Source organism: Gorilla gorilla, chromosome 1, assembly GCF_029281585.2.
Source record: "Gorilla gorilla gorilla isolate KB3781 chromosome 1, NHGRI_mGorGor1-v2.1_pri, whole genome shotgun sequence".
Classification (NCBI taxonomy): Eukaryota; Metazoa; Chordata; class Mammalia; order Primates; family Hominidae; genus Gorilla; species Gorilla gorilla.
In genome coordinates, this window is record NC_073224.2 from 213,768,882 (window position 1) to 213,780,733 (window position 11,852).

General features: G+C 57.8%; 3 protein-coding genes across 4 annotated transcripts; 1 reads left to right on the top strand and 2 right to left on the bottom strand.

The window, feature by feature from the left end:
- Window positions 1-49: 49 nt before the first annotated feature.
- Window positions 50-1,083, bottom strand: ZNF593 (zinc finger protein 593). Its single transcript, XM_004025225.4, has 3 exons — window positions 739-1,083; window positions 442-504; window positions 50-347 (listed from the first exon to the last, which is right to left on the bottom strand). The coding sequence occupies exons 1-3, from the start codon at window positions 936-938 to the stop codon at window positions 206-208; spliced, it is 405 nt and encodes a 134-aa protein (XP_004025274.3). The 5' UTR covers window positions 939-1,083; the 3' UTR covers window positions 50-205.
- Window positions 1,084-1,955: 872 nt separating this feature from the next.
- C1H1orf232 (chromosome 1 C1orf232 homolog) lies at window positions 1,956-6,831 on the top strand. Its single transcript, XM_031005350.3, has 4 exons — window positions 1,956-2,503; window positions 4,812-4,895; window positions 5,007-5,104; window positions 6,478-6,831. The coding sequence occupies exons 1-4, from the start codon at window positions 2,420-2,422 to the stop codon at window positions 6,770-6,772; spliced, it is 561 nt and encodes a 186-aa protein (XP_030861210.1). The 5' UTR covers window positions 1,956-2,419; the 3' UTR covers window positions 6,773-6,831.
- Window positions 6,832-6,979: 148 nt separating this feature from the next.
- FAM110D (family with sequence similarity 110 member D) lies at window positions 6,980-11,591 on the bottom strand. Of its 2 annotated transcripts, XR_008680184.2 has the most exons (3): window positions 11,488-11,591; window positions 8,416-9,413; window positions 6,980-7,934 (listed from the first exon to the last, which is right to left on the bottom strand). XR_008680184.2 is itself a non-coding variant. In XM_004025223.5 (2 exons), exon 2 carries the CDS (start codon window positions 9,331-9,333, stop codon window positions 8,518-8,520), a length of 816 nt encoding a protein of 271 aa, XP_004025272.1. In that variant the 5' UTR covers window positions 9,334-9,413; window positions 11,488-11,591; the 3' UTR covers window positions 8,377-8,517. The 2 variants fall into 2 exon arrangements, 1 of the variants encoding a protein (XP_004025272.1); XM_004025223.5 differs by lacking the exon at window positions 6,980-7,934 and having other exon boundaries at window positions 8,377-9,413.
- Between the last annotated feature and the right edge of the window lie 261 nt (window positions 11,592-11,852).

The following is an 11,852-nucleotide window of genomic DNA, read 5'->3' on the forward strand; positions in this document are numbered from 1 at the left end:
AGGGCAGGAGTTTAAGACAGCGGCCTGGCAGTTAGAGTTGGAGGCAAGCTCTCTTTGTCCAGTTCCTTTATTGGGGGCAGGGCACCCAGAAGAGGCCCTCCGCTCCCCAAACCCAGAGGCAAAAGGGGTTGGCACGCTCCCTCCCAGCCTAGTCCTTGCGTCACTGTCCATGGGCAATTCCTCTGCCCTGCATCTTCAGGCCATGTCAGGTAGAGGTATCCATCTCAGGGACCTCAGTGGACACTTCCGTGGGCACTGCCAGCCGCCTGGGGGGCACATAGGATCCCATACCCGCTGCCCTCTCCGCCTCTTCCTGACTGTAGGGCTCGACGCTCAGCTGCTTCAGCCTGGGAGAAAGAAAAACAGGAGTTGGGAGCTGACCAGGTGAGAGCCCTATCTGCTGAGCACCCATCCATCAATCCTCTCCTTACTCCTTCATACCTTTTCTTGTGGTCTTTGGATCGGAAGTGGGTCTTCAGGTTGGCGGAATCGATGAAGTACCTCCTGTAGGGATGGAAGTGAGAAGGAGAGTGAGGAGGTGATAGTCTCCCAAGTACACCTATCTCCCTAGCCCTAGCTTGTCCCTGACGCCAGGATCCGGGTCTGAGAAACGGGAGGCGGGCGGACCCACGGGTCCCAAGAGAGAAGACTCCGCGTGGCCTGGGGCTTGAACTTCACATCTCCCGGCCGGTACCGCGGACCCTCCTCCGCCCCAGGCCGGGCTCGTCCGGGACTCACGCGCAGGCCAGACAGCGGTGCAGGCCGCCCCCTGGCAGGTCGGGGTCGAACTCGGCGTTTGGGTCGGGCTGGGGCCGTGCGGGTCCCTGAGGCCGCAGCTCGTGGTGAATCTCATCCAAGTCCGGCCGCCGCCGCTTCGCCTTCATCTGCCGGGCTAGAGAGTGCGCTCGGTGCGCGCCTGTCCGGCGGGAGCGACCCATGGCCAGAAACAGCCCGGCCGGCCAAGGGGCCAGGAGCAGGGCAGGGAGCACACGTGTGAGCGCTTCCGGGCCGATCAGCTACGTCAGGCCACGCCGGAGGGCGAGGCAGGCTCGGCCGGACCGCCTCTGATGACGTCACTCTCGGCCAGCGGCTCGAGCGCCGCCAGGCGGCCGTCGACGTCAGTGACCGAGCTCAGGACGGGTTCCCAGAAGTGTGCCCACTGAAGGGCATGGCCCCGCGGGCCCTCGCTGGGGAGGCGCGGGGTGGTGCGTGCGCCTGGGGGTTTCGGGGCCGTCTTGCTGCCCTGCTCTTCCTGGCCTGGTCCAACCAGTATCAGTGCCACCCTCTACTCCTGTCATCCCTTCCTGTTTCCCAGACCTTGGACTCCGCGGTGGGGGTGGGATGCTTTATCTCTGGAAAGCACTGATAAATGTCTGTGTCATGAATAAATTAGTAAATGACTGAGAGTGAATAAGTTTGGAATCCCAGCCCCACCAGGGCTTCCCGAGATATCTCCAGTCCCTGAAAAAGCCCTCACTTCTCCCGGCTCCCGTTATTCCCTTGAGTCTCCAGCCTCTCTGACCCCAGCCAAATCCGTGAAGGGTGTTCCTCCCCAGAGATTGCAGTCCTCAGGCATCCAGACTCCAGAGGGCTCAGTTCCTCTCACAAGTACTCATAGAAGGACCTCTCCATCTTTGCCTCCTTTCTCTAAGCCCTGGGCTCCCAGAGGTGCGCTGGCAGCAAAGGCCTAGGTGTTGCATGCTCAGAGTGGCTAGAGGGCCTTTCCCCATTCACAGGAGCCAGGTGCCTCCCAGGCTGGCCAGAGCCAACTCAGCTGGAAGGGGCCAGAGGAGCTTAGCAATAATTCAGGGGCTCCAGCTCTTTGGAGTCTGTTGCCAGGAAACAAGGAGACAGGCACGTGTATCCCTGGGGAGAGGAATCAGTTTCCAGCCCAGACAAAGGAGTGAAATGTAAGCCCAAGGTGCCCACTGGGGGCCTGCGGATCTTCCTGCTCCAGTTCATTGAGGCTGAGTAGGGACACAGGGTGGAGCCCTGCTGAGGACACAACTAGTATGACTACAGTCACAGGGGCTCCAGTGTGGGTCCCAGACCTCAGGATTTTGTGAATGGAAGAAGATTTTCCTGGAGGCATGCTAAGAGATGAACAACTCAAGTACTCCTAGGCCCAGGAAGAAAGCCTCTCTAGAGACAAATGACCTCACTATTCTTGGCCAATATGGGTCAAGACAAGGGGCTAAGGTGGCAGAAGCTTGTTCCATCCCCCACTCCCCGACTGCTTTGGATCAGGTTCACCTCCTGGGCACTGTGCCAGCTGGGGAGGCTGGTGCATCTTTAATGAAGTCACTGGATCCCTCGGACAGGCTCTTGGCCTCACCAAGTTCCTAGAGCCAGACTCACTGGTATCCACTGAGCCACCACCTTCCTGTGCTTGCGTGCCAGGCCCCTTCCCCCTGCAGCCATGAACCAGGCCTTCTGGAAAACCTACAAGTCCAAAGTGCTACAGACCCTGAGTGGGGAATCTGAAGAAGACCTGGCAGAGGAGGTGGGTGCCATCCATGCATGCTGGGTGGAGCATGTGTAGAGGGGCATCAGGAATGAGCAGTATGAAGTGGGGCACAGGATAGGCTTGGAGGTGGGGGGGCCACATTTGTGCAGATGCCACATTCAGGGATGGTAAAGACCATGGTGCAGCATCAGAAAGCCAGGACATTCAAGAAAACTGAGGAAGGAAAGACTTAGGGACCACGGGAGGAGTGGCCACTGTCTCCAAAGATCTCGAGGCTGCCACATGGAAGAGATTCTTCTAGGACCAGTGGGCAGTAGGCACATGGGCACACTTAGCTGGACACAACTTTCTAATGGGAGCAGAAGTAGGAGTGATGTAGTGAGCCCCATGTTACTAGAGGTAGGGGGAGTGGCGCCTGTACTAGAAAGGTCACTGCAGCAGCATCAGATCAAAGCCATACTTAGACCATGCTTTGTTCTGACATTACAAAAAACAAGCAAACAAACAACAACAACAAAAAAAAAACAGGCCGGGCTGGGCACAGTGGCTCATGTCTGTAATCCTAGCACTTTGGGAGGCCGAGGTGGGTGGATTGCCTGAGCTCAGGAGTTCAAGACCAGCCTGGGCAACACGGTGAAACCCAGTCTCTACTAAAATACAAAAAAAAGTAGCCAGGCATGGCGGTGTGCGCCTGTAATCCCAGCCACTTGGGAGGCTGAGGTAGGAGAATTGCTTGAGCCTGGGAGGCAGAGGTTGCAATGAGCTGAGATTGCGCCATTGCATTCCAGCCTGGGCGACAGAGCAAGACTCCATCTCAAAAACAAACGAACAAACAGGCCAGGCGCAGTGGCTCCTGCCTGTAATACTAGCACTTTGGAAGGCCACGGAGGGTGGATCACCTGAGGTTAGGAGTTCGAGACCAGCCTGGCTAACGTGGCGAAACCCTGCCTCTACTAAAAATACAAAAATTAGCTGGGCATGGTGGCGGCCACCTATAATCCCATCTACTCAGGGGGCTGAGGTAGGAGGATCACTTGAGCCCAGGATTTCGAGACCAGCCTGGGTGACATGGTGAAACCCTAACTCAACAAAAAAATACAAAATTAGACAGGCATGGTGGCACACACCTGTAGTCCCAGCTACTCAGGAGGCTGAGGTGGGTGGATCGCTTGAGCCCAGGGAGGTCGAGGCTCCACTGCACTACAGCCTGTGTGACAGGTGAGACTTTGTCTCAAAACAACAACAGCAAAGTTTCTGAAACCAGGGACAGTCTTATGTCTGGAGGCTGTGATAAGTGGCAGTCACACAATCACACAAAATGTGGCAGAGGCAGGAATCGGTTCAGAGGGGCGGGGAATGGTTTGAATTCTTGAATGTCTGGAGAGGTTGGTGTCTAAGGCTGGGCTTGTGCAGAAATGTCAGTGGGTAACTGGTGTGATCAGTATCTGGGTGGAATCCCCAGTGAAAGTGTATGTGCAGGTGTGAACATTTTGGGTAGCAGTCTGCCTGCATGCCTCTGTGTAGACATTTGCAGGTGTTGTTTGTATGGTGTATGTGTTTTGGTATCTGTGGTTGGGTGGAGAGGTTTTGTGTGTTGCGGATAGGCCTCTGTGCAGCTGTCTGTGGTTGTATAAGTGCACAGGTGTGAATGATATAACTGTGTGTGTCCTTGTATAGGTGCTTCACAACACATATGTCTATGTACAGGTGAAGAGCTGTAGCCATGTGGGGGCAGGCTCATGTACAGGTGTGTGTCTACATCAGAGTGCATGCCCATGTCCACGTGCTTTTGGGTGTGTATGGATGTGTCTGTGGTGGGCAGGTATGTGTGCTCAAGGGTATCTGCAGCTCGGACTGGCGGCTCACGCCTGCAATCCCAGCACTTTGGGAGGCCAAGGTGGGAGGATCACTTGAGGCCAGGAGTTCGAGACCAGCCTGGCCAACATGGCAAAACCCCATCTCTATTAAAAATACAAAAATTAGCAGGGCGGAGGTGGGTGCCTGTAGGCCCAGGTACTCAGGAGGCTAAGGCAGGAGAATCACTTGAACCTGGGAGGCAGAGGTTGCAGTGAGCCGAGATCGCACCACTGCACCCCACGGCAAGACTCCGTCACACACACACACGCACACACAAAGGAAAAAAAGGGTGTCTGCAGGGATTTACTCTGCAGGTATACCTGTATGCATTCTCATGTGCCCTTGTGGATCTGTGGAGTGTATAGGTGTGTGTTTAGTTCTGTGGGATTTGGGGTGCCTGGTCTGTGTGTACTAGGCTAGCAGTGGAGGAGGGAGATCCCACTCCTCTGCGGCCTCTCTCATGCTGTGTGGGGGTCTTGTGTCCCAGAGGGAGAACCCAGCATTAGTGGAGTCTGAGACAGCAGAACCGACCGAGGAGACCTTCAATCCCATGTCACAGCTGGCCCGCCGGGTGAGTATTCTCCCTTCTTCCACCCCAACCCTGGGCAGCCTGGCAGAGGCTTCTGTGGAGTCCTGGGAGGTTGTGCTGGACCCCCTCCCTGACTCCCAACCCCTTTCCCAGGTTCAGGGGGTCGGGGTGAAAGGCTGGCTGACAATGTCATCTCTGTTTAACAAAGAAGATGAAGATAAGCTGCTGCCACCAGAGCCTTGCGCTGACCAGTATGTGCATGTGTGTTTGTGGTGGTTCTGGAAGGGGCCTGAGGTCCCCCTTCTGCCTGGTCCTTTCCTTCTGGTTTCTTTGTCTTTCTAACCACTGAGGGCTGGAGAGGGGCAGCCCCAGGCTGTTTCTGTTTCTCTCAGCAGGAAACAGGCCAAATCAGCATATCTGGGAGATTAGGGTAAATCTCAGGAGGAATTGACCAGCTGTTGGGATTGAGGTGCTAGAAGGTATTTATGGGCTCTCACGACACATCCGCTTGGGAGGGGCCATCTCTCTAAAATCTAAGAACGCAGAATACCTTTAGGTGTTTGCAACAGCTGATCCAACTCAAAGGTTCTCAAGTATTGCCTAAACCCTCACCCTCCAAGGAAGCGTGTCACAAACATATTCCTGGACCCTCCTTCAGAGACTCCGATTTCGCTGGTGTGGCAGAGTCTTGGGGATCTAGCCATGTTTTCAGCAAGCTCCCCCAGGGCCCTGCAGCTTGCAGCTTTGGGAACCACCGTCTGAGAAGGTCTTTGAGGCCAAGGATTAGCGGGTGGGACCTGGGACCTCAGTCTCCCTCCTGGCTCTATCTCTGGCACATTCTCCATTTCTGCCTTTTCTCCATCCTGATCACATCCCCCTCTCACCATTGACCCTATTCTTTTCTCCTAGGGTCCCCATGACCCATCAGCCTCTCCCGCCCCCAGGTTTCCATTCTTTTCCCCCACCCCCAACCCCAGTTCCCTAAGGAACTTCCTGGACTTGAGGCTTCCACTTCAAGCTTCATCACCTCTCCGTGACTGCCCTTCCCCCCAACATCTTCCCACCTCTCTTGAGTCCCACGCTCTCCCCTAAGCCTCTGACCTAGGCCTTCCTGTCGCTCCACCTTTCTCCCGTGCCCCTAGTCCCCCTTTCCCTCAATCTCAGAACCTGATTCCTGTCTGTGCCCCGCCTCTTTTCCCCAGGGCTTCCCTCAGGTGGGATCTGAACAGCCCTCCCGCTCCCACCTGCTTTCCCAGGGATCCTTCCAGCTTCCCAGACCTGCGCACGCCTCCAGCGTCCCTCCTCGAGCCTCGCCTGAAACCCTGACCTCATTCTCTCCCCAGGGATCCTGATCCCGGTCCCCTCCCTCCACATCCCTCGCCTAATCCCCTGACCCTGTCCCACCCCAGCCCCCTTTCCCAGGGCCTCTGAGCCCTCCCCTTGCCTCCAGGCCCTGACCCTCCTCCTCGTCACGGTCCCCCACTGGTCACCTGACCCCGCTCCTCACCACTGCCCCTGACTCCGCCCAGGTTCCCCCAGCCCCACTAAACTCGTCCCTCAGCCCAGCCGATGTTCCTCCCCGGGACCGCCCGGCCGCTTCCCTGACCGCGGCCCTCTCCCGCAGCCCTCTGGCGGCGCGACCCCCCTCGCAGGCGGCGGCGGCGGCGCAGGCGCGCGGCCCGGGCTTCTGGGACGCGTTCGCCAGCAGGTGGCAGCAGCAGCAGGCCGCGGCGGCGTCCATGCTGCGCGGCACCGAGCCCACTCCGGAGCCGGACCCCGAACCCGCGGACGAGGCCGCGGAGGAGGCCGCAGAGCGCCCCGAGTCGCAGGAGGCCGAGCCGGTGGCCGGCTTCAAGTGGGGCTTCCTCACTCACAAACTGGCCGAGATGAGGGTGAAGGCTGCGCCCAAGGGTGACTAGCAGGCTGGCAGAACCCCGCGCCCGCTGCTCCCACCCCTGATAAAAACCCTGGCCCGACAGCCTGTGTGACCGCGTGCTTTTGTCCAGACATCCAGAAAGACTGCTTTTGCGGGGGGCGACCTCGGGCGGGGTCCAGCTGGAGGGGTCCTCACCTCACCAAACATACAAGGCGAAAATGACCAGAGTCAGCCCGCATATCAGGATGGGTTTTTTATTTAAGGTACAACTTTCCAGGAAGTTGGAGAGCTCCAGAGGACTGCGTCCATCGCCCTCTCCAGCCTCATTTAATTCAACAAACTGTGCCTGTGGCCCTACTATGTGCGCCGTCCCTGTACTAGGAAAAAGGTCAAAGATTAACTAGAGAACCCAGACTACCAGCGGGTCCCACAAAAGGTGACAAATTGAGGCCCCAAAATAGGACTGTACTTGGGAGCTTAGAGCAGGTGAGGCTGACTGGGGGCATTCAGGAAAGCTTCCTGGAGGAGAATATACGTTATCTCCGAGAAGGAAGAGCAGAGAGAAAAGGAACGGCAACCCAGGCAAAGGAAGGAGGCGCATGAAGGATGAAGGCTTGGAGGTGCGAACCTGTGATGAAAATAGGCGACCTTGTGTGTCCTTGCAGGAAAGGGAGGCAGTGGCAGGAGCCTGCCGGCTGGCAGGAAAGGTTTCCTTCTTTTCTTTTTTTTATTTTTATTTTTATTTTTTGAGACGGAGTCTGGCCCTGTTGCCCAGGCTGGAGTGCAATGGCTCGATCTCGGCTCACTGCAACCTCCGCCTCTGGGGTTCAAGCGATTCTCCTGCCTCAGCCTCCCGAGTAGCTGGGATTACAGGCGCGCGCCTCCAAGCTCAGCTAATTTTTGTATTTTTAGTAGAGCCCATGTTGGCCAGGCTGGTCTCGAACTCCTGATCCCGTGATCCACCCTCCTCAGCCTCCCAAAGTGCTGGGATTACAGGCCTGAGCCACCGCGCCCGGCCCGGTTCCCTTCTTTTTGTGTCCGAAAGGTTGGATCTCAGCCCTTCATATCCAGTGACCACAACCGGGGCAGCAAAACTCCGGGAACGTGGCCTTTTAGGATCTGGTGGACCCCGGTTTCTGGAGCAGACGCCCCCTCGGGCTCCCAAAGCGCATTATTCCCGGCTCCCAGCTCTAGTTTGGATCGACCTGGAGACCAGTGGAGATCACAACAGTGTTAGTACTCATTCGGTAGAAGTCACAGCAGTTATCGTTTATTGAGCACTTTCTATATGCTGGGCACTTTGCCATGCGCATTACAACTATTTTGAAATACGTCTATCCCCTACTCCTCCCTCCTTAATAACCGAGGGGTGCCGCTGCGTCCAGGGAGGTCAAGTGCTTGCCCAGGATCACACAGCCGGGAACACACATTCCAAAACCCACGGGTTTAACCGCGAAAACCCGTTTGCTCCTTCCTCAGCTCCCCATTTAAATAACGTTTTAACTTTATTCAGCAGGTTTGCTCATCTGCCACCCCAATCGTGACTCCCCAGACCGGGTCTCCACAGGGACCAAGAGGCCTCTCCCTCCCCCTTCGCCGCGGGAGCAGGGAAGGGCCTTCGGCAGCAACTTGTTCCACTTCCCCAAAGTTCAGACGCGAAACTGAGTTCCAGAAGGAAGGGCTTACGCAAAGGCACCCAGCGCGCCAGAAGATGGGTGTCCTTTTCCGTGTCCGGGGCCAGCCCCGCGCTTGGCACTCCCAGGGAAGCCGGCTCCGGGGCCGCGGTGGTCACACCTCGGACTCGCGCGGCGGTCCGCGGGCGCGCTGGCAGCCGTACAGCCACTGGATGACGCGCGCGTTGCGCTCCACCACCGACACCGGGGGGCGCCCGTCCCTCGCCGAGCCCGCTGCCTCCGAGCCTCCGCCGCCGCCCGCGCCGCCCGGGCTGTCCACGCCCCTGTCGCTGGATGTCCAGTCGCTGGCGTCCCCGGAGCCGGGCGGCGGCGAAGTTCCGGCCTGCGGGCTGGCGTCGGCCCCCCAGCTCTGCGGGGAGAAGCGCTCTGCGCCCAACACCTCCACCAGCGCGCGCTCCAGGCCGCAGTAGTTGAAGAAGCGCTCCTTCTCCGACAGGGGCAGCGAGCACGTGGGACACAGCGCCCGCTTTCCCGCCGCTTCCGGGGCATCCTGGGGCGCAGCCCAACCCCCTGAAGCCGCAGGTCGCTCTGTGGAGGCCGGGCTGCTCGGGGCAGCGTCTCGCGGGGCACCCAGAAAGAGGCGCCGCACCAGACCCTGGCCCTTGGCGTTCTCTTTGTTCACCGAAGCCTTGCAGTCCCGCTTCTGGCGGTAGAAGATGAGGGAATCAGGCCTCGGCAGCCGCCTGCCGCTTCCCCGGCGGACCGGCCTGGGCGTCCTGGGCGATGCAGGGGGCCCCAGCTCGTTGCAGGGGTGCGGCGTGAGCGGCCCAGGACTCCCACGCAGGGCTGGCTCCTGTCGCCTAGCTATCACCTGGTGCGTCTTGACATACTTGGCTTTGTCGGCTTCCAGCCTCTCCACGGCGCTGGGGGTCCGTCCTCTGGACGGGGTGGAGGGAGGGGCCAGGAGCATCTTAGCAGAGCTGGTCAGGACAGTGCCCCATAAGTAGCCAGCCACGGGGCCTAGAGCAATTGGCTTGGGCTCTCACAGACCTGCAGGGAGAGAGGAAGGTCAGGGGAAGGGTAGGAAATGCCCCTGGTCCTCTCCTGCCGGCATTCCTCAGTATAGGATCAGTCAGCCACCCTCTCCCATCCAGGTTAGCCGGTGCCACATCCAGGGAGCAGAGGCTCAGGCCATCCCCTTTCCCTGTCCTTCAGAGACATTGAGTGGGGTCTCTCTGGCCACTCAGAAACATATTCCCCTTTGAAGATGCCCCAATCTGGCCACAGGGTCGTGCAAGCAGGCCTTAGCAAGCAGGACACTTGGAAAAGGAAACAGGGCTGGTCCCGGCCCAATTCCTGAAAGTGGCTTCAACCGGAAAAAATACCTCTTCCCAACCCAGCAGCTTTGAGCCCAAGACAAGAAGGCTCCCAGCCACAGGCTGGCTCCAGCAGGGCCCACCCTTCCCGCCCCCAAACACCGAGGTCAGGGATATAACCACAGGGTGGGAGCCTCCAGTAATTGCAGCCAACTGCCCTGCCCAGGCCCAGCAGGGCCATCGGGGCAGGAGAGGGAGGTGGTCCCCAGGCCCTATCAGCTACTGCCAACTACTCTGCCCCTGCCAAGGGGATCGCAGAATGCCAAACTGTAAACATCACCTTGTTTAACCTTTGCATTTCCATTTCATGAAGAGGAAACTGGCTTGGGGGTGGGGGGCTTGCTCAGGTCCTATTGAGAGTTAGGAGCCAGGACTGGAACCCAGGTTTCTTTTTTTTTTTTTTCTTTAGACGGAGTCTTGCTTTGTCACCCAGGTTTCTTGCTTTGCAGTTCGGATTGGATCTCTCACTTGCCTATCAGAACTTCCCACTGAGGCCGGGCGCGATGGCTTATGCCTGTAATCCCAGCACTTTGGGAGGCCGAGGTGGGTGAATCACCTTAGGTGAGGAGTTCCAGACCAGCCTGGCCAACATGGCGAAACCCCATCTCTACTGAAAATACAAAAATTAGCCAGGCGGGGTGGCGCGCACCTATAATCCCAGCTACTTTGGGAAGCTGAGGCAGGAGAATCGCTTGAACCTGGGAGGCGGAGGTTTCAGTGAGCCAAGATCGCGCACCACTGCACTCCAGCCTGGGCAACAGAGCGAGACCCCGTCTCAAAAAAACAAAAGAACTCACTGATATTTTGCGTGTATTCCTGCTGCTATAAAACCAAGCAATTTCCGTTAGAAATGGGCCCCTTGCCTCACTAAAAAGTTCCTTCCACTAATTCTTCCTAATAACCTGTGCTCCCACTCCCAGAAATTTGCCCTCAGGGTCCTTGTCCCTTTTTTATCCTAAGACCTCATGACCCTTTTCAACCTCCCTTCTGCTGGGGCAAGGAGCAAGGAGGGGTTGTTAATCAAGAGCTGACAGTTCTCTGGGCAGTAACAGAATGGGCCACCCACATGGCCCTGCACACCCGACCCCACCCCTATCTTCCCCTACTCCCCCTGAGTCCTGGAGGCTGAGGGACCTTGGATCTGGGGACAACAAAGGAACAGAATTAGCCAGGGAAGCGGGGAAGGGGTCTGTGACAGGCCTTGGGGCAGAGACCCTGCCAGGTCCAGCCCACCCCTGCACCCAGCATCTAGTGTGTAGTCAGTCTGCTCATGGGTAGTTGAAGCCTGGGAACCAAGGAGAGTCTGGCAGTGTCCCCCTCCCTGTCTCCCAGGGAGTCTCCTGGGCAGTGGGTCAGATTCCAAGGTCCCAGAAAGGCACTGCTTGTCTGACCCCATGGGTGCCCTCTGTCCTCTCCTCTTCTCCCCAGCCCTGAGCAGGGAGACTATAAAAAGTTCCTAATCACAAGGACCAAAATAGTCTGTCATCCACAGCCTCTTCCCTGCCTTCTGGGCTAGCCTGGAGGCCGGACCTCAGACATCCCGCCCTAGAAGCCTGGCAGGCGGCCTCGGGCCCCTCCATTCCTTTGCCTGCCTTCTCCCAGTCCTGAAACTTGTGGTCTCAACTCTGCCCAAGGCTTCTGCTCTGGGCATGGGCCATCTTTTAGGCTCACTAGTTTGGCACCAGTCTCCCTGCCCTCAGGCCCCTGGGTTCCTTCTTACCCCAGCCCTGGGCTCAGGGTACACTCACCTCTGCATGGGAGGCCTAATTGCAGGGGTCCTTGGGCAGGTCCAGACTGAGGGCAGGAGTGGACAGCAAGGACTAGAAGTAACTTTGGTGGCAGCCAAACCTCACTCTCCACAGGAAAAGCAGAGAAAGCCTCCACCCCCCGCCCCCCAAATTAACCCTCGCCTTCCTGAGGCAGATCCTGGCCTCCGTTAACTCTTTCCTGATCACAGTCCTGCGCTGTGGAGACCTGTGAACCAAGTCCAGCTCCTTTTATTTTACAGATGGTCAAACAGTCCCAGCCTGGTTAGGTGATTGGCTGTGGAAGCACTGTGAGCTTGGGCAGAGCCAGGACTCCAAACAAGGCCTCCTGATCCCCAGGCTTCCTC